Source organism: Lissotriton vulgaris, chromosome 6 (assembly GCF_964263255.1).
Source record: "Lissotriton vulgaris chromosome 6, aLisVul1.2, whole genome shotgun sequence".
Classification (NCBI taxonomy): Eukaryota; Metazoa; Chordata; class Amphibia; order Caudata; family Salamandridae; genus Lissotriton; species Lissotriton vulgaris.
The window spans coordinates 615,370,201-615,394,855 of NC_141694.1; the positions used below are offsets into that span (position 1 = coordinate 615,370,201).

Consider the following 24,655-nt stretch of genomic DNA (forward strand, 5'->3'; position numbering starts at 1 on the left):
CTCAGGGGGCGCACTGAGAGTGCGCCTCCTGACAGCTTCCTTGCCTCTGCACCCTTGTCTGTAATACGGTCCGGGCGCAGAGGCAAAGGGATTCCCTTATTTGCATGGGGCACACCCCCAATCAAATGAGGGAATGCCCCCTGCAGATAGCGCTGGCGCCTTATGTGTGCCAGCGCTATTTACATTGCAGAAGTGGCCACAGCCCCTGCTGTAAAACCATAGTGCCACAGGGACGTGCAAAGTTGGCGCAAACTCCTGTTGCGCCCCCGGTCACTCTCTGTAATACACCCCCTGGGATCAAGCATGCGGAAGCAGCCCACCGCTATCTGTAGGGCCTTTTGTATATTGATATCTGCACGAGGGGATGGGTTTGCTATCTCCAGAGATACCTGCTGTGGAAGAGAGGCAGAAGTTTCATGCCTAGCACTGGAATGAAACACTTTATGATCTCAGTGCCCTGGTTGCATAAGAGTATGGTGTTGATGATTCTGCAGTTTTCTGCTAAAGATATGGATTTGTTGTGGGTCAAACTGGTTATGGTGATGGTGTTGAGGCATTTCATAACTTCATTCAGTCAGTGCATTACATTTTATTTAGTCCTATTTGGATGATATATCACACTTTATTCAATTCTGTAAATATTCAAAGTATTCATAGCATGTTACTATCCATTTCCTGGGTCAGGCATTTTGGTTTTGTTTAGATCTTTTAGAAAGCAGTCCATTGTCACTTGTGCTGCATTTAGATCCATGCTGGTTTAAGAGAACATTGGTGGTGCTTACAAAGTTTTCTGGTGTGGAGGCGTGGTTGCTGTTGTGAGGGTGAGTGTTGTGTTGGCTACAGAGGAGTTCAAACATGTGGTAGTGTTGATATATCACAGCACGTTAAATTAAAGTTTATACATTCCTTTTACAAGGGGTCAGTTATTTACAGACTGACATCATATCAACCTCTAAAGCTAAATTGTTCTGGAATCACAAGGGAAATAACCTCAAAACAGCTCCATTTTCAAGGCAATTCGAGAAAGTTAGTAACTTCTGACTAAACTATGAAATTCCTCCGGTGGGATTATTTGAGGATGGGGAGAATTCTAGATTGAGAGTCAGTCCTGTCTTGCTGCAGTAGTTATTTTGGATTCTAGCCCCTCTTTGATGAGGTTGCTAGAAAATTGTCACCCACATTTCCACATGGACACTGGCACTGACTGGTTGTATTAACATACCCATGTGACATTAGTATGGTGAACACTAAAAGGGCTGGGTGGGGAAGGACTCCGGCTTGGACCCTGGCTGAAGACAGTGACTCATTATATTAACAATTGGATCATCAGATGACACCAGTTATACATTTCAAATAGCCCGAGGGAAGAGGAGCACTTGGGTTATGGGACGGTAGGCCATAAAATTGTGGGGGATGTAGAATTTTCAAGCCTACTTTTCTTTTTAGGGTAATCGCTTCTTGTGTAGTTCCTATAAAACCTATAAAGGATCTGCGCATTCAGACAGCATACACTGTAGGACTGGTGTCAGACTGATTCTGAACACCCCACCGGGTATGTTGGCCTTTTGTACCCAGCTAGCTCACAGTGCCATTAGAATCTCTTCATACCAAGGAGAGAATAGTTCTTGGCAACCATCAAACATGACAACCCTGATCCCTCAGGACCATGAAAACAATGTACCACTTTTCGCTCAGTCACTCGTGCTTACTTAGTCTGTCTTAGAGGGATACACAGAATAAACAGGCTGGGCGTTTTCAATAAGTATTTATTGAACAGTTGTCATTCTGGTGTAAAATAGATGAGCTGCAACAACCATTAGACAGTAGCAGATATATATAATTAGAAGCACTATGAAAGTAAACAGATGGTAAAACTCTACCATCTTGCAGTAATCTTTAATACATACAAGAGTATAAAATACATTTCAAACTGTGATTATAAGATCTTCACCCAAATTATGGCTAAAAGACTAGGGAAAATTGCCGGGGCTCTGATAAACTCCAACCAAAAGGGCTTCGTGGCAGGAAGACACCTTCAAGATCTTACCCATGAGCTCATTGGAGCAATAGATGTTGCCATCACTGAGAACCTTCCTCTATCGATAATTACAGTAGACGCAGCTAAAGCGTTCGATAGAGTAAATTGGAGCTATTTAAGAGAGGTCCTAAAGAAATTCGATCTAGGGGAAAACATAATAAAAATGGTAGAAACCATCTACAATTCACCTAAAGCAAAAATCTTAATCAATGGCACGCTAACAGATAACATTAAGATAGGCAGAGGAAAACACCAGGGTTGCCCCCTTTTCCCCTTGTTTTTTAATTTCTATATTGAGCCAGTGGCAGAATGACTTAGGAACCAACCCTTAATTTGCCCATTTCAATATCAAGGGTGGGTAAAAAAGTCGCTCTTTACGCAGATGATCTCATGATCTTTACCTCTGACCTAAAAGAAGCCCTTAAGGCAACACAGGAGACTGATTAGTTTTGGGAAATTATCAGGCTACCAGATAAATCAAGCTAAAACCGAAACCATGAGTTGGAACGAGGAATTCATAACCCCCTACTGTAAAGAAAAAATAAGATACTTGGGTATTGACCTCGTAAAAGACATCGAAAAAATAACTCAAATCAATATACATAGAATAGAGGTCGAGGTAAAAAGGCTGCTGAAAGTGTGGAGTGGGTTACCATTAACATTCTTGGGCAAATCAAATATCATAAAAATGTCAATACTGCCGAAATTTACCTTCATCTTTAGCTCCATTCCGTTGGAGGAAAAAAGAGAAACTATAAAAAAAAATCAGGGATACCTTTCTAGTTTTATATGGTCCTCAAAAAAAACAAGAATCGCCTGGCATAAATTAAGGAGAAGAAAGGAGCAGGGAGGCCTAGCGATCCCAGATCTCCTAGAATATTGTAGGGCCGTCCAATTCAAAACCAGCAGGATGTTGCTGGGCCCTTACGAAAATTACCCAGTATTTCTACAGAAAATGGCGAACAACACTAGCCACTTCTTATATAAGTTCGGCCACCCGAAAAAAAAAAAATCAAACTAAAGACCTTGAAGTCAGCCGCAAGGTTGTGGTACTGTGTCAGATCTACGCTGGATATTCCTCTTTACAGCGACAAGGCTCCGATCTGGGGCTCCCCTTCCACACCAGACTGCCTTAAGGACAGTTTAGCGGCACCCCTAAAATCAGCAGGAATACAGGAATGGGGGCAAATCTTGGTTCAGAATGAGCTTCTTGATTGGGAAATATTATCAGACTACCAACTCCACACTGTCGAAATTTAAATATTACCAACTTTTGAGCTGGAAAAAGTCACTTAAAGAAACCAGAAAAGGAAACATTTCCCTAGAAGTAAAAATGCTGGACAAGAAACCGCTCAAAAAAGAAGTATCCTACTGGTACTGGGCCCTAATTTCAGCGGGGGAGGAGGACTTCCGGATCCCGGAGAGTATCTGGGGGAAAGATCTGCCGAGGCTGGATACGAACAAGATATGGCAAGATTGTCACTTCCGCTGCTCTTAAAAGAAGCCACTTACTTACCATCGATAGAGCCTACTGGACCCCAAAAAGATTATATTAACTGAACGGGGCCACAGTGAAGAGCTACCCAAAATGTGGTCTGCAGAGGGCCGACGACCTGCACATGTTCTGGCAGTGCCCCTGTCTCGACGGTTTCTGGAAGGACGTGGGTAACACTTTAGATGGGGTAACGGGAAGACATCTAACTTTAAGTACAGATCTTATTATTTTTGGGTTAATGGGTGGGGATGCATTAAGATCACTATCACTATCTAAAGCCCAGGAAAACCTAATTTTTCTTTTGATCCTGTAGGCAAGGAGGGAGGTTTGTATACAATGGATAAACCCAACCCCACCGACCCATAGAGAATGGCTAGGCTCAGTTTTAAAGGTTCATAATATGGATAGAAAAAGGAACCCATTTTCTAAGAAATATAAATTCTGGGAAATATGGGAAGAGTTCCGCAAGGTTTAACTTAGGTCATTAGTGGGGTACTAATTAAGTCTCAGCATACACTTGTCCGGGCTTGCTAAATCGATCAATAAGTCCAATAATTACGTAAGTGCAACAAATCAGATGAAGGCTTAAAAGAGTAGCCTTAATGGCTAGCTCATCCATCATTGGAAAAAGAATCCTTCTTAAAAGTGTATGGAAGTAAGGGGCTCCCTATTCTCCGAATAACCGGAAGGAGTCGGCCCTGGACCCACAAACTAACAGGGAAAGGTTTGACCAAGAGAAAGGACCCTGAGAATCTCCTAACTTTAACCTGTTGCGTAATGAGGACAAAATAAAAAAAAAAAAAAAGAATATAAAATACATTATAATAAAAAGATGCGTATTCCTACGATACCTCCCTAACTAGATCTACCTAAGTGTACCTAGCATGTGTGTAGGTGTTAAGCCAAAAATCCTTCTAGGATAAACTCCACTGCATTACCGGAAGTGAGGGACTTTGGGACCTTGTCCTGGTCTCGAGTTGGACACCCGCGAGGGATGTTTTTAGACCACTGCAAGCTGGAGTGTCTGAATGCAGGAACCTCAGCGTCTCTGGTCAGTGTGTCGGCCGAGAGGTCCTGGTCTTCTCTGGCTATCCTAGCAAGATGTGATGTATATATGCCCTAGGTCTCCCCGGGGGTTTTACCTCGCTGTATTACTTTGTCAGACTTAGGATGAGGTTGAGAATGAACTTTGTACATAGAAAGTATACAGGAGATGTTAGCCCTGCTGTGCTTCCAAGAAACCTCATGCATAATGTATGAGGTTTTTACCAGGGAAAATCCTGTGTTCTAAATGAAGTGTTGTATCTAGGTAAAAGGTCAGTCCCTAAGAACCGTTATGTATGTAATGTAGGGAAGAATATAGGTGAAGGCTTACAATGTTACCTGAGCCTATATTAGGGTACCTATATGGAATATAACGGCCTCAAGCCTGCACCAATAGGACAGGGCATTTCATTTATGTGAGCAGAAGTGTTAAGGCAGTGGGCATGCTATTGTGTTATGTAATGCAGTTTTGTAGTGTACTCTGTGTGGGGTGCTATAATTGAGTCAAAGCACAGGTAAACCACCACAGGCCTATGGCCGGAGAGCTGAAGACTCTCCAAAAGCTGCTCTGTGGTCCACCCACGTGCTACTGTTATAAGAGATCTCCTGCCCCTTAATGCATGTCATCTTGCACCCTCTGCCTAATATCACACTGCACTCAATGCTACATGAAACCCATATGCTTTCCAAGTGCACACAGTCAGTGCCACTGAACAAACATCTAGTGCTTCCCTGATGCACAGCACTCAGTGCCCACTGATGCACAGCACACAGTTTCCCCTGATGCATATTATCCTGTGTTCATCTCTGGCACCACCTCCGTTGCTCCAGTGCTGCACCTTATGCTGTGTTCCCCAGTTAAATCTCATGTCATGGACCCCTGATGAGAATCAACTTATGGTACATGCTGTGTGCCAGTTGATGCTACACTAACTTGGTGAGAATAAAGCCAATTATAATAATAATCCTTATCATGTAATCAACACAACCGTAGCCAATGATATTGACTTTAGAGACTATGGCATGAATCCTCCTCACACACCCAATACGGTATGTAAACATTAATCTATGTTTTTGCAAGTGCTTCAACAATGCAATAGCACAGACATTTTTATATATTCAAATATACTGATGTAATGAAAACAAGAATACTAAGAAGTACTGAAAATAATCTAAAACAAATTCCTAATTATTAAATGGATGCTTGTAGTAGTAACGAGTGCTGATAATCGAGTTATCACAAACTCAAGGTGATTCGAAAATGTCATTTAAGAACTGGACAGCAAATTACAAATATGGCATGAACTAGAACTGATTTCCATGATAGACAACATGTACATTGAATATCTGTTACTTCCATCATTACCGGATTATGAAGGCACGTTAGAGCTCAGAGCTGGTCTATATAATGGATTTGTTTCTAAATATGCAACATGCTCACATTCAAAGCATCAAATGGGACGACACATTATTCCAACAAACATTTGTATAATTTATGTCCCAATATTTTAATCAATCTCTGCCATTAGACCAATGGCCCAGCTGCACCACACACAGAGGCCAATATGGTGGAAGAGAGAGAAATAAAGGTTAGAAATAGTAGACATATTTTAATGCAGCCCCTTAGGCATGATCTACATATTTTGAAGGAGCAAGCTATAGATTCTGACCATCCTGTCTGAACATCTGCTCGGTCACCTAGCACAGGTCCACCCCGGCAGCTAAAAGGAAAGTTCTCAAATTTACAATCCGCAAACAAGGGCCTCGGTCCCTGGGCCAACCCTATCTCTATCCCTCCTTTAGGAATATCCACCTTGAGCCTCGCAGGATACCACACTGCTGCCTTGAGGCCCAGTTGCACAAAAGTCCTCCTTCGATGTGTTAAGTCCCATATCCTTGCCTACGTTTCCCTGCTCAGGTCCAGAAATAGGAGAACAATGCTCCATGTATCCTTGTCAGCTTCATTGCAAATCACATTCTTCTCTTTGTCGGACCCAGAAGCCACAATAGTAGTTTCTTTCCTCAAGAATACACTGCAGGTTGGAATCTGAAGCACCGTACTCAGTTATGGAGTCTGACTCTTCAGCAAAGAGGACGCATGAGTGCTAAAACTAATTCTTTCTAAACTGTAAGGGCAAAAAGGTTCCAGGGGATCTGTAGTTGAAGGACAAGCCGCCTCTCACTGAAGTGATGGTTATGCTATCGGTACACTAAAATCTGAGTGTGAAGTGGGAGGTGAGGTGAATTTCACAGTGCAATGCTTCAGAAGCATGTTAGTTGGACACATGGAAAACAGCAGGAATTGTCCGACAGTAAGAGCGTTCTGAATTCGATTTGGGAAGAGGGATCGATCGCTATGTAAAATATCAACAGAGTCCTCTGCAGGAGAAAAAAACCCAAAGAAGTCAAACAGTTGGTTGATGACATTGTGTTGCAGCTCAGATGTAAAAGCAGATGGAATCCCTCCATTTGGGTTTAGATGGAAGGTATGTTTATTAAAACAATGTGCGTTTTGTGTTCCAAATGAACAACCATCTTTGAGGAAGTTTACAATCAGTAGTTCAAAATGTTTGTTAAACTTAATAACATTAGACCAGGAGGTTATATGGGGCAGGAAATTAAAATTAGCGGACATTAAACTTATTTATAAAGTTCTGAGAAACAAGTCTAGTACACAAAGTATATATGTTAATTTGATATTACTCACAAACTCCCCAGTGTGTAATGCCTCAGTCAAAGGAAACAACATTATAGGGTGGTAACATCAAAAGGAGTGAGGGGTATTCTTCATGCCAATGCCCAGCCTCAAGAAGAGGTGCATCAGAATAAAGGTAGGAGTGAGGATTTTGAGGGTTAGTTTCAGACTGTATTTGACAAAAGTTTAGGTTGTTTGAGTTCCTATGTCTATAAAACTAGGTTAAGAAATGTGTCAAACTTGTTACTTAAAATGTTAAAATGGGACAGGTCAGAGTTTTTGAGACAGTTAAGACGGAATTGACAAACTCTGTGATTAGTCCATTTCTTTCAAAGAACATTCAATGCCCGAATAGTGTGCCAATAACACAAGTACAATGGAACTGCAGTCTAATTCACGTCATTGGTTCCCGTCAGCTGGAGTTGAATCAATGATGGACCAAGCTGCGGTGGCACTTGACAAATGAAAAGTGTATATGAATGCAGGACCCTATAAATTGTTGCTGTGGATAGATTTGTGAGTGTTTAAGGATACTCGACCTGGGATGCAACACACGACTCCACATCTTGCGGAAATACATTATATTTTTGACTGTCCATCTGTGAATACATAAGCCCTGAAGGAGTTCCACATGAACCAAACTAATTTGCTCCAAACTCTTGTGTCAATATCGCAAGAAAATCTTTGTGGCAAACGATAAGTAAGGTCTTTGTATATGCCTAGCTAGATGGACTGTTATACACTTTGCCTGAAATGGACTAAATTGGGAACTTACGTTTGTTCTTCATTACACTACGCAATGTGTGAAAGTAATGTTACCATTGAGGGAGTGCTGAGGATTCGTTTTTGGAGATGAAGAAATGCAATCAATAAAAAACAAGGCCACAGGCCTTACCTAGCTATGATCTGGAACAACATCCCCAGGGACCAACTAACTCTGCTCCAGTTTAGTAAAGCGCTGAAAGCACGCCTCTTTAAAGAACATTATGTCACAACAAAGTAAACAGTCTACTTCCACTTTCGGAACCCCTGTACACCTTCAATTATTTGTTGACTGTATCTTTGCCTTTCATCCAATACATTTCTCTGCTGCTTTTTTAGCTAAGTTCACGCTATGCAAATATCACATACTTACAAGAGTCAAAGGTATGCTCACCATTGGATATAATTCCTCAAAATATATATCTTTTTTTTTAAAGTTTGCTCTGAAAAATGTTCACAATCATCAAAGGCAATTCGCAACATGCAGGGCCTAAAGTATTGGATAATGCACTTTTAAGTGGACATTATTCATTAAGGAAAATTACATGAAACTGTGTGAAGCCACTTTTGTCTACATTTATTTCTTGCAAGGCAAGCCTATTACCTACTTGATAAGGAAGTAACAGTGTATGCTCGAAGAATTACCTGTGACTGGATGATGATCGATCATATTTACAGTAAAAAACGATCTAAGTGTCAACAAGGCTCGGGTGTTGATTGGAAAAAGCTTTGAACTGTATTTTATGTTCACCTATTGGTTTGGTTGGCTTATGATTTTCACTGTGTCATCACCCTTATATACACATCCACATTCCATTAGAATACATGTTTCTTTTTCCTCCATGGTATCCTCCGAAATATTCAGATCATGAGAACTGTACTGGACTAGTGCCTCCGCAAGACAGAAAAGTAAGTGCCTGCGCCAGCTGTAGAGCTCAAGAGGCTTCTGGAATTGGAGACATTCTGTGTGGGTGTGGCCCACAATGACACGTTCCGTATTCATTATATGCAGCCCTGTCTGGTGAAGCACTGGGGCGAGTTTATCGGTACTGAATAAAAGCCCGTCCCAATTCTTCCGCCTTTGATATCAGCCTTGCCATGGTGAGCTAATGTTTGTAATCTCATAGTGGGGTGTCTCCTCCACCAGTCTCAACCACAACTCAATGGTACTAGTAAGTCTTCACAGTCGGAGAGCTCTCAATTTGTTTCTTACGAAACAGATCCTATTTGTCCCCCTCGTTTATATGTTGGAGCTAAAACAAACTTTCTCAGTACTGAAATCCTTCACCCCCGTGTTGATTCCAGAATAGTGATGGTATACAAGGACAACAGTTCTGAGAATCAGCAGTGGCGCTGTAGGACTGGGTGATCAAATATGTCATGTGTTTAGCAATCTGTCAAGGACTGGATTCTGAGAAGGTGTACGAGTTCCCTCCTTGATTGCCCAAGGAAAGTGCAACTCATCTCAGTAGCCTTTGTTCAACATTGTACATAATACTTGGAAGAAGATAAGTGTCTAATTTTAGGGTCCCTGTTAAGAGGTAAAAGCTACAAAGGGTTAAAAAAAACTCCTTTAAAACTTGCAGTTCTTGATTGAAGATGAAAATTAATACTGACGTGTTTAACAAGGCACCAAATTCCCCATGGCATTAGGGAAGAGAGAATGATATGACACAGAAATCGAAAGAGAACACTAGGCCACTGTACTTCTCCCCGATATTCAATAACAAAACCACAAAGGGCATGGAGGACTCCCTAAACAGGATAAATGATTATCCACCAAGGGATCAAAAACAATCCATTGTTATTGGATAAGGTGGTCTCACCCACATAACCTAGCATGCTTCATCATCGCCCATGTCACCTCACCTGGTAAACTGATATTACCATGGAGGATTCAACCTCATTTGAGAGGAAGCTGTACATTCATGTCATTTTAGGTACTTTTTAATCACGTAATATAAATGTGTTTTCATTTGATGCTTTAAATAGTTTTCTTATAAAAATTGAATAAAGCTTGTTTTGAATTGAATTGAGAGGTAGCCCTTAGATATAATCTAATTCTGGAAATGTCAAGATCCCTCATGTAAGCGCAAGCGTTAGCCAAAAAAAGGCTTTAAGAGGACTGGGTGTATGGAAATACCCTCATTGGCGAAGGTTGGGTCCGACCTGGAAAGCTGGACTGCGATCTGTGTTATGGAAGGTACAAGTCCTGCAGGCGCCACGCAGCAAGAGGAAGCTCACTTCCTGTTTTGGTTCTCGGTCTACTTGATGACGTCTCGTGGTTCCCAAACAGGAACAACAACTAGTTTTCTCCGTGCTCTGACTGAACCTTTTCAGAGATTTTGAATCTAGTTCTTGTGCTCCGTTCAGACCTCCGCTTCGCTCCTAGCTTAAGAGCAGCGCATGGAGGGAATTTTGAAATAAGAAAATACTTTCTTGTTTTCCTCAGCAGTATCCGAAGCAACCAGCGACCCATTTTGTAATAACCAGAGATTCCAGTCAGCAATTGTGACTCGAAGCAGGCAAAGTTACTTCAGTGAAGAGAAGTACTTTCTAACTTTCAAGTAAGAGTTTCCAGTTTTATTTCAACTGCGCAAATACTATTCTTCGAGTTTTATAGAACCTGCAGCGTTCTGTCAGTGGAGACTCTCACTAGAGGCTTACCAGCGGTTACGTGCACAGTCTAGTTCATGACCAGAGACTTGCAAGGTGTAATGGACAATTTCAGATTGCAGCATTTAGAAACTGCGTAGGGTATGCGCTAGAGAATTGGCAGTATAGAGAGCGCCTAGGATTCAGCAACAGAAAGAAGCGCAGCAGAGACTTTTAATCTCTCATTTCTTGTGGATTTTTCATTCTTGATATCAATCTTGAGTATGACAAAAGATTCTAAGAGACAATAAGGAGTGCTTTGAAAAAGGCTATTGAGTTACATAAGAGCAACATTTTATTTACAAATTTACATGCGCTATGTATCAGCAATTAAGCGCTTTGTGAGTTGATAAAGTATTCTTCCAGTTAACAAGATGTACATTAACAGCTCACCAAGAGAGAATCAAATTCCTCAGAGTCAATAAGTAACTAAGAAAAGAGTAGGTTATTTAGAGTGAGGAGTTAGGGACAATAATAACTGTTTGTGCTTATTTGCAGGTGCCAGACCGCATAGCAGAAGAAGGCATCAGCTGAGGCAGTCTCTCTTGTTTGTCTATCCCATTCCCCCGAGCTGAGTTTAGTAGCAGTGTCTCAATTACTGTTGCTGGTCTCGGTTAGGGGAATTGGAGGAACAGTTGTCTGCTCTTGAGGAGATCGCAAAACCAGATCTGACAGGAAATGACAGAGATATGGACTAAGAAATTGCTACCAAAAAAAATACCCTAAGGTAAACTACAAGGAAATTCATTTTTGGAGTACTACATTCAGTAGGATTAAAAATCTATGCGGATGATCTATAGGAATAATGACCCACTCATATGGAGACACTTGTGCGGAATGGAGCCAACAGGAGCCAAAATCATCTCAAACTACTGTTCAGTAATCATGATAAAATACAGAGAGGAACCACCTGTTAAAGTCTATTAAAGAAGCTGGCAAAGTCATGAGTGAGGTAACTTGAGTCTATCTGTTGTGGGCCCCACTAATTTCTTAATGAAGAATCATCCTACAAATTGAGCAGAGAATGGCGGTGTAAACCAGGAATTGTTACATTTATAATGGCAAACCAGACCAGGTCCCCACATAGGAGAATTATGTGTCTGTGTGGAAAATTGTTTGGAAGCGACCTTGGATGCAAAATTCTTGATTACGGACTTGTCAACCTGTGATAATATTTGAAGCAACTGAAGTACAGTTGGTACATTGCCAAGGTGAAAATGGTAAGTTATGTTTTGGGATGAAATCCAAAAGTTCAGAGAATGGGGAGTATCCCCTTAATCTGTGTAGCAAGTTGTTTTATGCACACTCAGCTACTGGAGACCTTGAAGATCCACTCTTCATGATGTTTAGATATGATGCATTGTAAATATTGTTCAATAGTTTCTTTGAATAACAAGCACTCAATAGTTTGTTTGAATCATAAGCACTCTCCACTATTTGAAGAATTTTTAGATTTCATTTTCCCATCTCCAACCAGAAACTTGTATATAAGATTTTGTTTTTACCACTGAAACTGAAATCTGCCTTATTTACGACCTGGCACCTGAAGACTAAAAACATGTACTATTTTTTTTGCAAGGAGTACTTTTACATACGCCGTAAATGGCTAGTTCCCATCTGTCGTAGCATGGCCACAGGCAGTCACCTAGAAGCCTTTAGGATCCCGAAAAGTGATGCATCACAAAAAAACAGTATTTGCTGTAAGTAAATTTTTAGAAGCAATGTGGTATAGGAGAACAAAAATACATAAGGCTTTGGAATAACGAGTTTAATTGGTTGATCTTTTTCCATTATGTATTGCAGTTAATTACTTGTATTTTACACACTATGCACAGTCACTTTTTTGTATATTTGCACAGCCCTTATATGGTATGTGAAGATAGAATTGCTTATGCACAGGAGGGAAATTGTTGCTTATTCAAACAAATGACTATAAAGTGAACCTGATGGCCAGAGTGGTCGATACTTGAAGTAATATATATTTTAGTTTGTTGTACTTTTTATGGGATGTTTTATTGTGTTTTTATAATGTATTTAAACTGCCTGGAGGGAAATGTTGAAATTATGTACATTATTGCAATTATGAATATCTTAAAGAACTGATTGAAATGTTTTTGATAATGTAGCAAGGCTATATTGGTGTATATAGGACCCAGTATTTTTTCCCGTGAATTGATTGTCTGTTTGAGCTTGATTTTATTTGTTGTGTGTACTTTGATGGTTATTTAACCGAATAAAGTTATTCACTACTACTATTACTACACATGAGGGACCTTTTGTCATGTATATTTGATGGTTCTTCAACACTATCTACCATCACTCATCTTATGTGTTTGATTCTCGAAGAGCTGGCCGGTGCTAAACTAGGACTCTAAAGTGAACCTGGATGACATGATGGCTACTAGGAAGTCCACTACCAGAGCACAGCATCTGAGTTACTGCTTCTGGATCTTGCCAGAGACGTTTGCGCTGCTTACTCGTTTGGTAGAAGAAGTCTTGCCCATTTCTAAACATCTGACTAAGTTAGTAGTGCATATGAAAACCTGTAAGAACTACTGAGTGGCAAACGAGCCTTACTGAAACCACCTAGTGGTGTCCTTTGCCCCTGCCAATGAGGTTGTCAAGCAAGATCTGACAGGTTTAATTAGATGCCCTTGGATCTGGGGCTCAAGACTACTACAATTGATGAGCATCAACTCGATTTTAGTCAATGTTAAGCATTGGGCAAATAGCAGACATTCATGTTTGGTGTTAATGTGTGATCTCAGACTTTGGATGTCGTTAGGCGATGCCACTTTGAGGTATAGTTGCATTTCATCCTTATATAGCCTGAGGGAGATGTCTTGCTGTGTGAGGTGGATCCATAGGAGATTTAATGTACAGTTAGATGGATATACCTACTTCAAGATTGCAGCATGTGGGAATCCCAGACTGGTAGGCCTTGAAATGAGAACAACAATGCTCTTGGCAACAGGTTGCACAAGAATTGTATTAAAGAAAGTGAGAGGTTAAAGGAAAGGAGCCTGCTGCATAAGCAGAATGTTTCAGCAAAAAATGTTTTCAGCTCAAACTGGTGAAATGTTGCAACTTTAAAAAGTGAAATGTAATGCAGATTTGGCATTTGCAGAGGTAAACTGTTCAGATTTTACCAGAGGATTGCTGCATTTATATCCTAAAAACGTGATACCCTTTCTACATCAATGACGTGTTGTTGCTTCGTTTGTATTCTGAAATTTAGTTTGTTCCGCCCCTGAGGCAATTCTATTTTTTAATCACATCGTTCTCAAAAGCAGGCGCTTTAATTTTTCATGACTTTTTTAATGTTTTCAGCATCTAAACACCATTATAGGCATAACGTTTTTTTTAAGTTCAACAAGTAGTAACAAAATACCGGGTTGTCCGTAAGCATCGGATTTCAGACAACTCACAAAGATTTTTATCTCGGTTTTAAGGCACGATGCCTTCTTCATTCCCGATAAATATTAAAGTACCACCAAGCGAGACACTCACACAATAAATATTTAATAGACATACTGTGTTGCAAAGCTTTCCCATCTCTGAAAGAGATACTCAAGCACTCCCAGAGTCTAGTCTGAACACAAGTAAATCCAAGACTGACCTCCAGGAGACAGGTTTTGAGATACATGTAGCAAAGATAAAATAAATGAGGGGAGCATTTTATTGAATTAACTATGTACATTACACGCCGTTTTATGTTCTGCACTACTGTATGTTTTACAAAAACAAATTCAAACCCGGGAATTGGAGAGGATTAGCCAGTCATCATTAAAGAAGTAACAATATTGTATTTTAATTTAAAATACTGTTATTAACTGTTGAGTAAAAAATGTTTGATCAAAGTGTTGAGTTAATTCTTATATTACAAGTCTGTATTTTTTAAAGCAATGGGATTTGTTTTGCATCACTACCCTACAGTGTAAATTGCTTTATTAGATAATAGTGCTGCATTGATTGTCTTTCCTTTAATATTATTCTGCATAAATAGATGTTTCGAAGGCACATAATTTAACCAACTCACATATTGCTTTATGATACTAGTGGCACTGATCTCAGCTACAAAGGCTCCGGAAAACCGACCGACCGAAGTGTGTCTTGGTAGATGTAGTTGAGCACCAATTTAAATCTCAGTGTCACCACTTTTGATGGTACAATCGCACTTTTCAGCATTTGTCCAAGTTCAAGTCTGTGGACCTCTCTGGTCAAACAGCATATGCAAACCCACACAGACTCTTCTTTGGAGGATGAGCTGTTTCTGCATATTCAATCTGATTCACCAAATCGAAAAACTTAAATTTGATGCATCTAACTGGATTAATATTAACACAATTATGATGGGGACTCCAACATTTCAACTGCTGGAGGATATGGAGCTGTTTGTTTCAGCTGGCTGAGCAATTAGTATTGTTGTTATTGTGGTAAAATGTTTGTAGCTTCTACATTAAAACAGATTGGTATGAAGCGTGTAATGTGTAGCCATACCAAAACATCTGCATTACATTGTGTAATAAGAGTATTGGACAGTCTTAAGTCAGTATTTACACCAGAAGTGCAACTCATATTTTACCTATGTGAGAACTAGGACCAGTGTAGACAGGTTCCGTGGTTAGTCCAGGAATTTCAGAATTGTAACTCTGCTGTGCCACACTTTTAGGATAGTATTGCCTAAATTAAAAGTAAAGCATAGGGTGATGTGAGCAAATGATAAGCAGCATCCAGAAATCCACACAAATCTTTGGATTTTAATAGAGTTTTGAATTGAGCATTGCTTTTATTGCATGCCTGTATATTGGCTATTTTATGTATTATTTGTATTGTTCACTTTGTAAGGTCTTAAAGACCGAAATAAAGGTTGTTGGAATGGAATAGCAATCAAAAGAAGGTTCTAGTTAGTGTCTGCTAACCTGGTTCTATTTGTGGATGTGATAAAAAGTTATTGGGCATATGGGCATCATTACTACCTTGTTTGTCTTCATCATCACTGTCTATAAACAGTGAGAGGGAGCAAACACACTGGAAAAGTGGCTACACACATTTCTGTAATTTGTTTGTCAGTTCACCAAATAAATTCCTGCCTCTAACTCTGCGTTTTTGTATAGCTTCATAATAGTTACACCCCCCCTCTTGTTCTTAGTCCGTCTCGACGTGAAGCTAGTCATAAGCCTGATTGCAACATTTTACTTGCCTATTGAATTTTACCATTGTGTTCTCAAATGGGTCCCTTGCACGCTCACTGTGTTCACAGGATTCTTCGTTGTCCTGCAGGGTCTGTAATGAACCTGTCTGGGGCATGGTTGATAAAGGGAATCATGCAGGGCAAGTCAAGTCTGATTTCAAGAAGCCCCTAATGCCAGTGAAGACTGACATCCAGAATGCTGACCCTGACTGAGCATCTTGCCTGTCTCCAAGATGGTGGATTCTTGTGAGATAAGATATCATAAAGCAGTCACCAGTGGACTGTGATGCATGAAAGCCTGTCATGTCTGTAGTAAAATTTGGAGCAATGGATAGTCAACTGCACTGCCAGGGATAAGAAGACAAATATAAAGGCAAAATACACTTCACATTGGAATTACATTCAGAGTCACGATGCAGAAGCGTTTTCACACATACAGTAATGAGGCTTGCCATCTAGGAGATGTAGACTGACCCGAAGGATCTTTATCCCTTAATAATGTAAGGTTCTAATTGGTCAGAGCTTTTATATAGGATGGATTTATTGATTTGCTTCTCTTCTGATACAATATTTGATGGTTAATGTGCAATCACGGCAGAAGGAGAGACAGTGCCAATACATATTGCATATATTGTTGATACTGTCATGGAAGTTGTAAGTCGCTCAAGACCATACAGTCAAGACGTTGCTGCTTCTATTACCCAAACTATTTGGGCGAGGTTAACTGGTGAAAAAGTTGGTAGAGGATAGGAAGACCTTGAGTTCATACAGGCAACAAAATAGTCTGCAGCTTTCAAGACCACTTATACTGCCCCTAAGGAGAAACAAAGGCAGATGGTTTAGGGAACTACCCATGGCGTAGGGATTGTTAACTTTGAAAAATCCCCAAACCACATCTACATCTGAAGGCATAATCTACTGCTACAGACTGATTGCCTCAAGTGAGAGGACACTCGAATGTCTGCCTTTGTACGAATCGATGATCATGGAGCAATGAGCATAGCACACTGAGAGAAGAGGATCTCAGATTGAGAAACCGATATGCCCAAATGTTTGGGAAAAAGCTAGAATCTAGAAGTGATAAAATGGAAACAAAGTCCAGAAATGGATCCTGCAGAAGGATGTTGCTCCAGTGCCTGAAGAGGAATGGAGTCTAGGCATATATTGCTTATAATTTCTGATACAGAGGCCAGCAAGCAAAGTTTGTTCAGTAGTGCACTGGAAACATGTTTATTGAACGCATTAAGTTGGGTACTGTATTTGGTACTTTCCGATAGATGAAAAAAGGAAATATATTTAGCTCAGTTAATAAGCAGCGATTTACAGAATACTGTTTTCATATATAGGTATATTAAGGTTTTAACATACCTGGCTGGGATCATACACCATTAGCCTGTTCTGATACTGCGCAGTGTTTGTTACTCCACCTAAAAAGAAAAAGTCACAGTGTCTGTGAGAATCTAGCCATTTGTAAGAAAAAGAAATACGTTTTGGTAAATGTTGGGTTACTTGTGTTTGCTCTTCATAGTTCATGTAGTGAAACAGAGAGCACGTTCACAACCACTGCCTTTTTTGAATGCTTAATTTCTCAAAAACACCTTTAAAAATTGGGATCATTCATTGTTAAATGAATTAAAATGTAACTGAATCACAATAATTTAGAAAAACTATTCAATGATTAAATTCATACAGATATTACGACCACCTTCGTGGAACAATATGTCATGATACTAATTGTAACGTAGGAAAATGTAAATAATAAGTAACATGTTCTGGTGTGTGTGTATATATGCTTTTAATTAAATACCTTAATGCTAAAAGCACTTGTATATTTTGTAATTTTCTATTTACAGTACTTCATTAAAAAAATGAAGAAAAATAAGTGTGAGGCGCAAGCGCTCTTCTTAGAACCCCGCCTCAGGCGCTGCAATGTGCTGGGTTGCCAATAACCAAAGTTACCTATTCTTGATTCTGTTTCATGTCTCTTTCTTCCAGCATCCTACACTTGCTTTTCTCTCTGACACTGTTTTCTTATCTTTCTCGATCTTACCCCTTTGCTGCCTTTCTGTCTTGCTCTTAGTCAAAGTCTGATGATAAAAAATAAGACCCAGTCCCTGAAAATAAGTTCCATTGCCCACCACCTCCAAAGACTGGCACAAAGTAAGCACTGCATTAAAGCTCAACTACAATACTACCTCACTTTAAAAAAAAATCAGTATGAGAAATACCAATTAGCTCCCTCTCAGTTTATGTGTTACCTTTGATGGATCTCATCAACAGGAGATACTGGGACTGTCAGAATTCTGAGCTCTAAGGGCAAATCGCTGATAGTGGTAGTCCACACATAGATTCACCTGCTTCAAGCAGTGAAATCTCTAGGTGGAAGACTGGCAAAAAACCTACGGACAGTGACAATTTCCTAAACTCAACTTTGTATACCTTCAAATGACTGAATTAAAAAATTTAATTTATGGTATTGAAGACATGGAGTGAGCATGTAGACTATGTCAGCATGGTAAGTATGATTTCCCCATGTTATTCCCCAAAATGCATGTTTCCTGTTAATCTACACCCATCCCTCCGGAATCACCAAAACCAAGGTGATGGAAAATCCAGTGCGGGAAAATAACAGGAATGGTTATGGGCAACTCATAGTGAGTTCCTAAATGTTTTGTTGGTAGTGGTGAATAAAAATTAAAGAATTAAAATGATTTTCCATTTTATTTAACTTGACAAGGCTTGTAAAAAACATTGGCAATGCTTAATATGGTGTTGTGAAAACCTAGAAAAAAGTAATTAGAAAATAAAGGAACAAATGAACTTGAAAAATTACCTGATCCTCCTGAATCACGCGACTGCATTTGTCCATGATACCTTAATAGTCTGACTTCAACCTATTGCTGTGTGAAAAGAGCCCACCATTTACGGGGTTTATACTCTTACCCGATTGTCCCTTCAACATCTACATACGTTTTCTAGAAGTTGTACTATAACTAATCATATGTAAACTTGTGCCTTCAAACTGCAATAGATGTAGAAAAGGGATTTCCTTAACCAACTAACCTCAGCCTTTGTATGCCTGCAAACAATGACTGAATAAAAAAAATAAACTTATAGTATTGAAGAAAAGGCGTGAGCATGCAGACTATGTTAGATATTTTTAAATAGGTGTTTTGTAGCATTCCTGCAAGTCATTTAATACTGCCACACTAACAGAGAATTATGTCCTCTTTGCTTGACAGTAAGTATGATTTCCCCAGGTATGCATATGGTGATCCTGGATGAGCTACAGTGCCTCCAGTTCCTGCTGGAGGAGAGCTTCCAGAAGATCTTACAGTCCATATGGTAGTCTGGATCTCTGGCCCCCAAGAACGGACTGGTCTCTCCTGCAGAACAAACGACCATTAGAGATCCAAAGAAAGGACAGTCCATAACTAGGGTTGGCCAAAGCCACTAGCAGGCAGATTCCCTAGGTCTTCTTAGTGTCTATACAGTTTAAGAGATGCAGACATGTTGGAAGTTATCCCAGACCTGATGACTTCTAAATCGAAATGGCAGTAAATAGGATACATGCTGCAGCTTAAACTCTGATAGATCTAAGATAAGAGAATGTAGGATACCGCTCCACTGCTTATGGGGTGAGCATGGCCCTTAATTATTTGCTAACTACAGAGATTTGAACTGGTGACACTCAAGATACCTATCTTTGATGGGCCCTTAAGAGACACAAGTGAGTTGTAGCATAACATTGCATGTTCTCTCTACTGCCTAACAGCATATTGATCTCTGTCCCCCCTAGAGATGGTGGGAACAACTTGGGTTATCACTAGGGAGGGAAGAGGCTGCCCAAGTTCTGTAGGGAGGAATGGAGGTTTCAAAAATGTACTGTCTGATTATGAGAGTGATAAGTAGATAACAAGGGGCTGAATGAGTGAGGTCTCATATATGGTTTTGCCTAAATGACTTACATATGTGTATTATGTATGACCCATCTTTCCAAAAAGCTTCAGCAATGCATGTAATTCGTACACTTTCCAATGCACACAGCTTCTGACCCCTTATTCTATCAAGATTGACTTTTGTGGGTAAGATCAGACTTGTCGACTTAGAATTTTGCAGCCGATCCTTATTACAGTGTAATTTGTAACTCCTGCACAATTTGTGCAACCCACTGTTTTTGGGTTACCCACTATTTACACAATTTGGAACAAACAAAGAACAACATAACTTGGTAATTCTGCCCTTGGTGTACTTGTACATTGAATAATAAAATGTGTGACATAGCAGACAACAAAGGAGAGAAAGTAAACCACTTTACATGGCTAGGCTATTTCCCTTCCAATATTTACTTATTTATTTTTCATCTATTTAACTAGCATGTACCATACTACATCAATGTCTCAATTGCTTTACAGAGTCAAATAAGTTTCAGCTATACAATAATTGGCATCAACTAGCAAGTTGGACCAGAGGTTGACAAAAAGATGACGGTATATAAAAACAATATTTGTCAAATCAATATTTAGAGAAGAGGCAAGTCTTTGATTCTCCCTGAAGCAGTAACACGAGCACAGAGGAATAAGGAGGAACAAATCAGTATCATAAAGTGGTACTGTTTCTGGGGAACATGTTTTCTGCATCCCTTAAGCCAGAACACATTGAGGTTTTAGAAAGAAGTGCTTCCTTCTGCCCATTAACAGAGTGGGACATTGTGAAAACAGAAATTATTCTTCAGTTTACAAAAAACCTCAAACTACAAGCGTAGGTCATTCTAAACAAGGATATCTCATCAACATAGCACTACAACCCAATTTGACAAGCAGACAGAAGTAATTTGTCTATTAATGACCCTGTCTTAGACAAGTCATATAAATGATCATAGTGAAGTAACTGGCCCTCAAATCAGAGATTTATTGATTACCATTCAGTTCATACTAATCTCAAACCAAAGTCCGTATTAGCCCCAGTAATCTCACCTGGCAATTAGGTTTATCTCAACATAAAGTTAGTAAAACAAGATATATTTACCCAACTATCTGACAAGAATTGGAATTCTGGCAGGTAAAACCTGGTATTAAATTGGCAAAACGAGGAGAAATGCATTATTTCTTCTCGTAATTGCTTTTTCCAAGTGTGCTGCCTTGTGCAGCACACATGGAAAAAGCAAGATGCCATGGATTGCTTATGTACGGGAAGGCGCCTCTTCCTGTACATAAACAATCCTTTAAAAAAATTCCATTTTGTGACTTTCATGTGTGCTGTATGAAGCAGCACACATGACTGTGACAGAATGGCACATAAACAATCCTCCCATGCACGCAGACACCCTTGCACTATGGTGCAAGGGTGCCTGTGTTGGTGCTAAGTTGCTAAACTTCGCGCCATCGCAGGGGGAAACGTAAGGCTGCACCACATTCTTGTAAATATTGTGCAGCCTTGCATTTCAGAAGTGGCGGAGAGAGGCGTTAAGCCTGGAAGGCTAACGCCTCTCTCCACCACTTCTTTGTACATATCCCCGTTTGTTTCAAATGCTGCAAATTTAAACACTTTTGTCATTAATATAACATGGAAAATTAAATAAACTAAAAAAGTAGAAAACGATTAAAATGCTCCATTTATAACCAGGGCAAAACAAACATCTGACATTGGCAAGCTGATGCAATGATCAATTTTTAAAATATTTTTATGGGAAGCATATGCCAAGAAAAATTAAAAGAACAAAAAAAGACCACTTGCTGCGACCTAGATATTGTGGGCATATGCTTGAAAAAAACTTTTTACGTTTTAAAAATGATGAACTATTGTGTATAATTGCAATAAAAAAAAGTATTAGTGCTTCCTACCAGGCAAAGAAAAGCTTTGAAAACTGCAAATCAATCACATAGATTAACCTCACATGGGTGAATAAAACATATAAAAAGGGATTAATGGGAAAAAAGCATTTTCAAGTTTTTTGTTGACACATCAACCTTTACATTGAAATACACTTCTTTTAAGGTGTTTTGCACATGTGAGATGGCAAGAAATGCCATCTCTCACAGTGCAAGAGAGCTAATGGTCTGAAGTGGGTTGACCCTTTGACCTATTATATATGCTGTGGTGGGAGAAAGCAAAATGTGATTCACAGCTAAACAGAACACTGGACTTAGAGCGCTGTGCCAAAGCCTCTATGTATTTTTAATTATGATTTGTTGGTTACCGTAGCCTGTAAAGACATCTAAAGCGGTCACCAGGTCAGACCCCAAAATGGAATTTACACGACTTCCTCTTTTTAGGTTGAGCATTCCAGACCGCTAGTATATACTTACGATATGCTTTTTATATACTTATATGTGTATGTACTATGTGGGCTTTGGAGATCAGCCGTAGGACTTGTCTGCTTCCGCTTGGGGACTGTTTTTCTGTTCAACTGTCTCTATTTAACTGTCTTGATAAAAAACGACCAGCAGGGATCAGTAAAATACCAGAATCGCTTTCTGCCAGGAGACTTTCTTTTTTTCTTTTTCTGGCAACTGCCTCTATTTACCTTTTTTGATAGAAAACAACCAGCAGACCTCAGTAAAATACCAGAACCACTTTAGCATTCACTAGATTCCAGTCCATAGAAATACTCCAGTACCAGTAGACAATAGTATTTGTTTCATAGCTTGTATTTTCAGTGATATGACCACCGAAGGCCCTGATTTTATAAAAAAAACTATACTTTGGACTATACCATTTCTCGCGGAAAGGCAATATTTCTCTCCATGTGTTTCCATACCTGCAGTGCCCCACAGTTTGGTTCTTACTTTCTCTCCATGTTAAAGAACAGTAGATGTTTCAGCACCCAGGCTAATGTGCTGCATAGATAAATACATAAAAGGTCCCAAAGGCGAGACTGATTGCATTGCAAATCCTTGTTTACATTGCATACACAAATAGTGAGCAACATTATGATGGCTATTATATCCGACTAAAAACGGTGTCATCTGCGTTCCATTTGATTTTTTCCCAATAGTTGCAGATTTGATCTCACATTGTAAGAACTACTGATAGATCTATACAGTGAGAAATGCTGTCCTGTCTTCACATTTATAACAAGCATTTGCAATGCAATAGGTCTCGCATTAGGAAAGTTTGAGCTATTAGTATTGTAAATGACAATTTTTTTATTTATGTGTTGGTTTTGAGAATAGCGAAATGAATAGCTTTGTCATTTATAATGCCAATAGTTTTAACTTTTGCAAATGTGACATCTTTAGCATTTGTAATGCAATATGTGTTGTATTTACATGACTTAGATGTATTGATATTACAAAGAACAATGGCTTTTATTTTTTTCAATAATTAATAGTTAAATAAAAGTTATTGTAATTTATAATGGCACTAGCTTAAATTTTTGTAAATAACTTTTGGGAAGATTATGTTCTTGGATTTTCGTCACAATAAAATACAATGAACAGAAGTGAAATATTAACATTTTTTTGGTGACATTTGTAATAAAGTGTGAAACATTGAGCTAACATATTTGAACCAGTTGTTGCGTACCAGACTTCAACATCAGCCAATCGAGCTGATAAAGAGGTTTTAATGCGCACGATTCCAACGATTGCAAGTTGTGTACGATCGAATTTTGAGCCATATGTTCCTGTGACGTGCAGCACGTTTTCCCTGTTGCAAAGCACGATAATGGATGCCTATATAATGCGATATGTAATATTGCTCCGAGCCAGTGGTTAATTTGTAAAAAAATAATTGCCGGTGCTCTCTTTAGGTAGGAGGTAGCTTGCACCAGCCCTCCTGCAACTCCTGTTAGCGCCTCTCCGCCGCCTAAAATGGAACCAACAACTAACTTTAAAAGTTAGGAGAGGATATGGCGTAATGGCCAGAGCTGCCAATTTTGGCACTGGGGAAGCAGGTTCAAACTGCCATTAAACTACTACTGCTCTATTGCCCCCCCCTTCCCCCCCCACTCCCAAACAAAGCCTCAAATCATGCTTTCAAGGGTTGGGCTTCTAGCTCGGCAGATCCTTGCAGAGCCACCAATTTGTTCAAATAAGTGGTGCCTCTGGGTTGTAGCAATCGCATGCAAACCCTAGTTAAGAAAGTGAAAGAGGCATGTCCATGAAAGTTAATGAAATAATTAACACTGCACGATCTTAAAATATCAGGTCCCATTAGCATGTTGTTGTTACAGCAGGACATAAAATAAATTGAAGTTTACCAGATTCATCCTGGTTAAAAATTTAATATTTCAAATGTATAACCCTCGGTGTAGCATACATTTGAAGAATCTATGTCTAGGGGCTATCCTGACAAAGGTAGATCCAGGAGGCCTGTATACAGATTGCAGCGTCTCCACCGCACGCCATTCTGTGAACCTGGGCAAGTCAATGTATTAAAGACTTGCGGTGCTCTGGTCTGCCAAACAGAAATCGTTGTGGAACGACCAAACCAATCGCATGAAACGATACAAAATCACCCGTACACAGACAAATTAAAGGACTGCTAAATGCAGACATAGTCAAGAAACTGACGAGGGTCATTCTGGGAAAGTTCGTAGAAAGACATATATATTTCATAGATTGCCCGAAAAAGTACCTATTAACAGACTGAAATCAACTTGTAGTAGGTGAAAAGCAAAATACGTTCCTATTATTTGACAGGGTATAGCTTAGCAAAGCATTACAACTTGCAGAAATGTTTAACTAAAACTAAGAAATATAATGTCTTATAACGTTGTAATGTATATTTCAGTATTGAAAACATCTACAGGGATGCAAGGTTCTGGGT

At 39.5% G+C, this 24,655-nt stretch overlaps 1 protein-coding gene across 2 annotated transcripts in view; it reads right to left on the reverse strand.

Moving 5' to 3' along the window:
- The window catches only part of KLHL32 (kelch like family member 32), a 911,371-nt gene that overhangs the window by 135,266 nt on the left and 751,450 nt on the right, over positions 1 to 24,655 (reverse strand). For both annotated transcript variants that reach the window (XM_086926629.1, XM_086926630.1), the window contains exon 8: positions 17,252 to 17,310. In XM_086926629.1, coding sequence (XP_086782755.1) covers positions 17,252 to 17,310 — 59 coding nt within the window. The remainder of the gene's footprint in view (positions 1 to 17,251; positions 17,311 to 24,655) is intronic.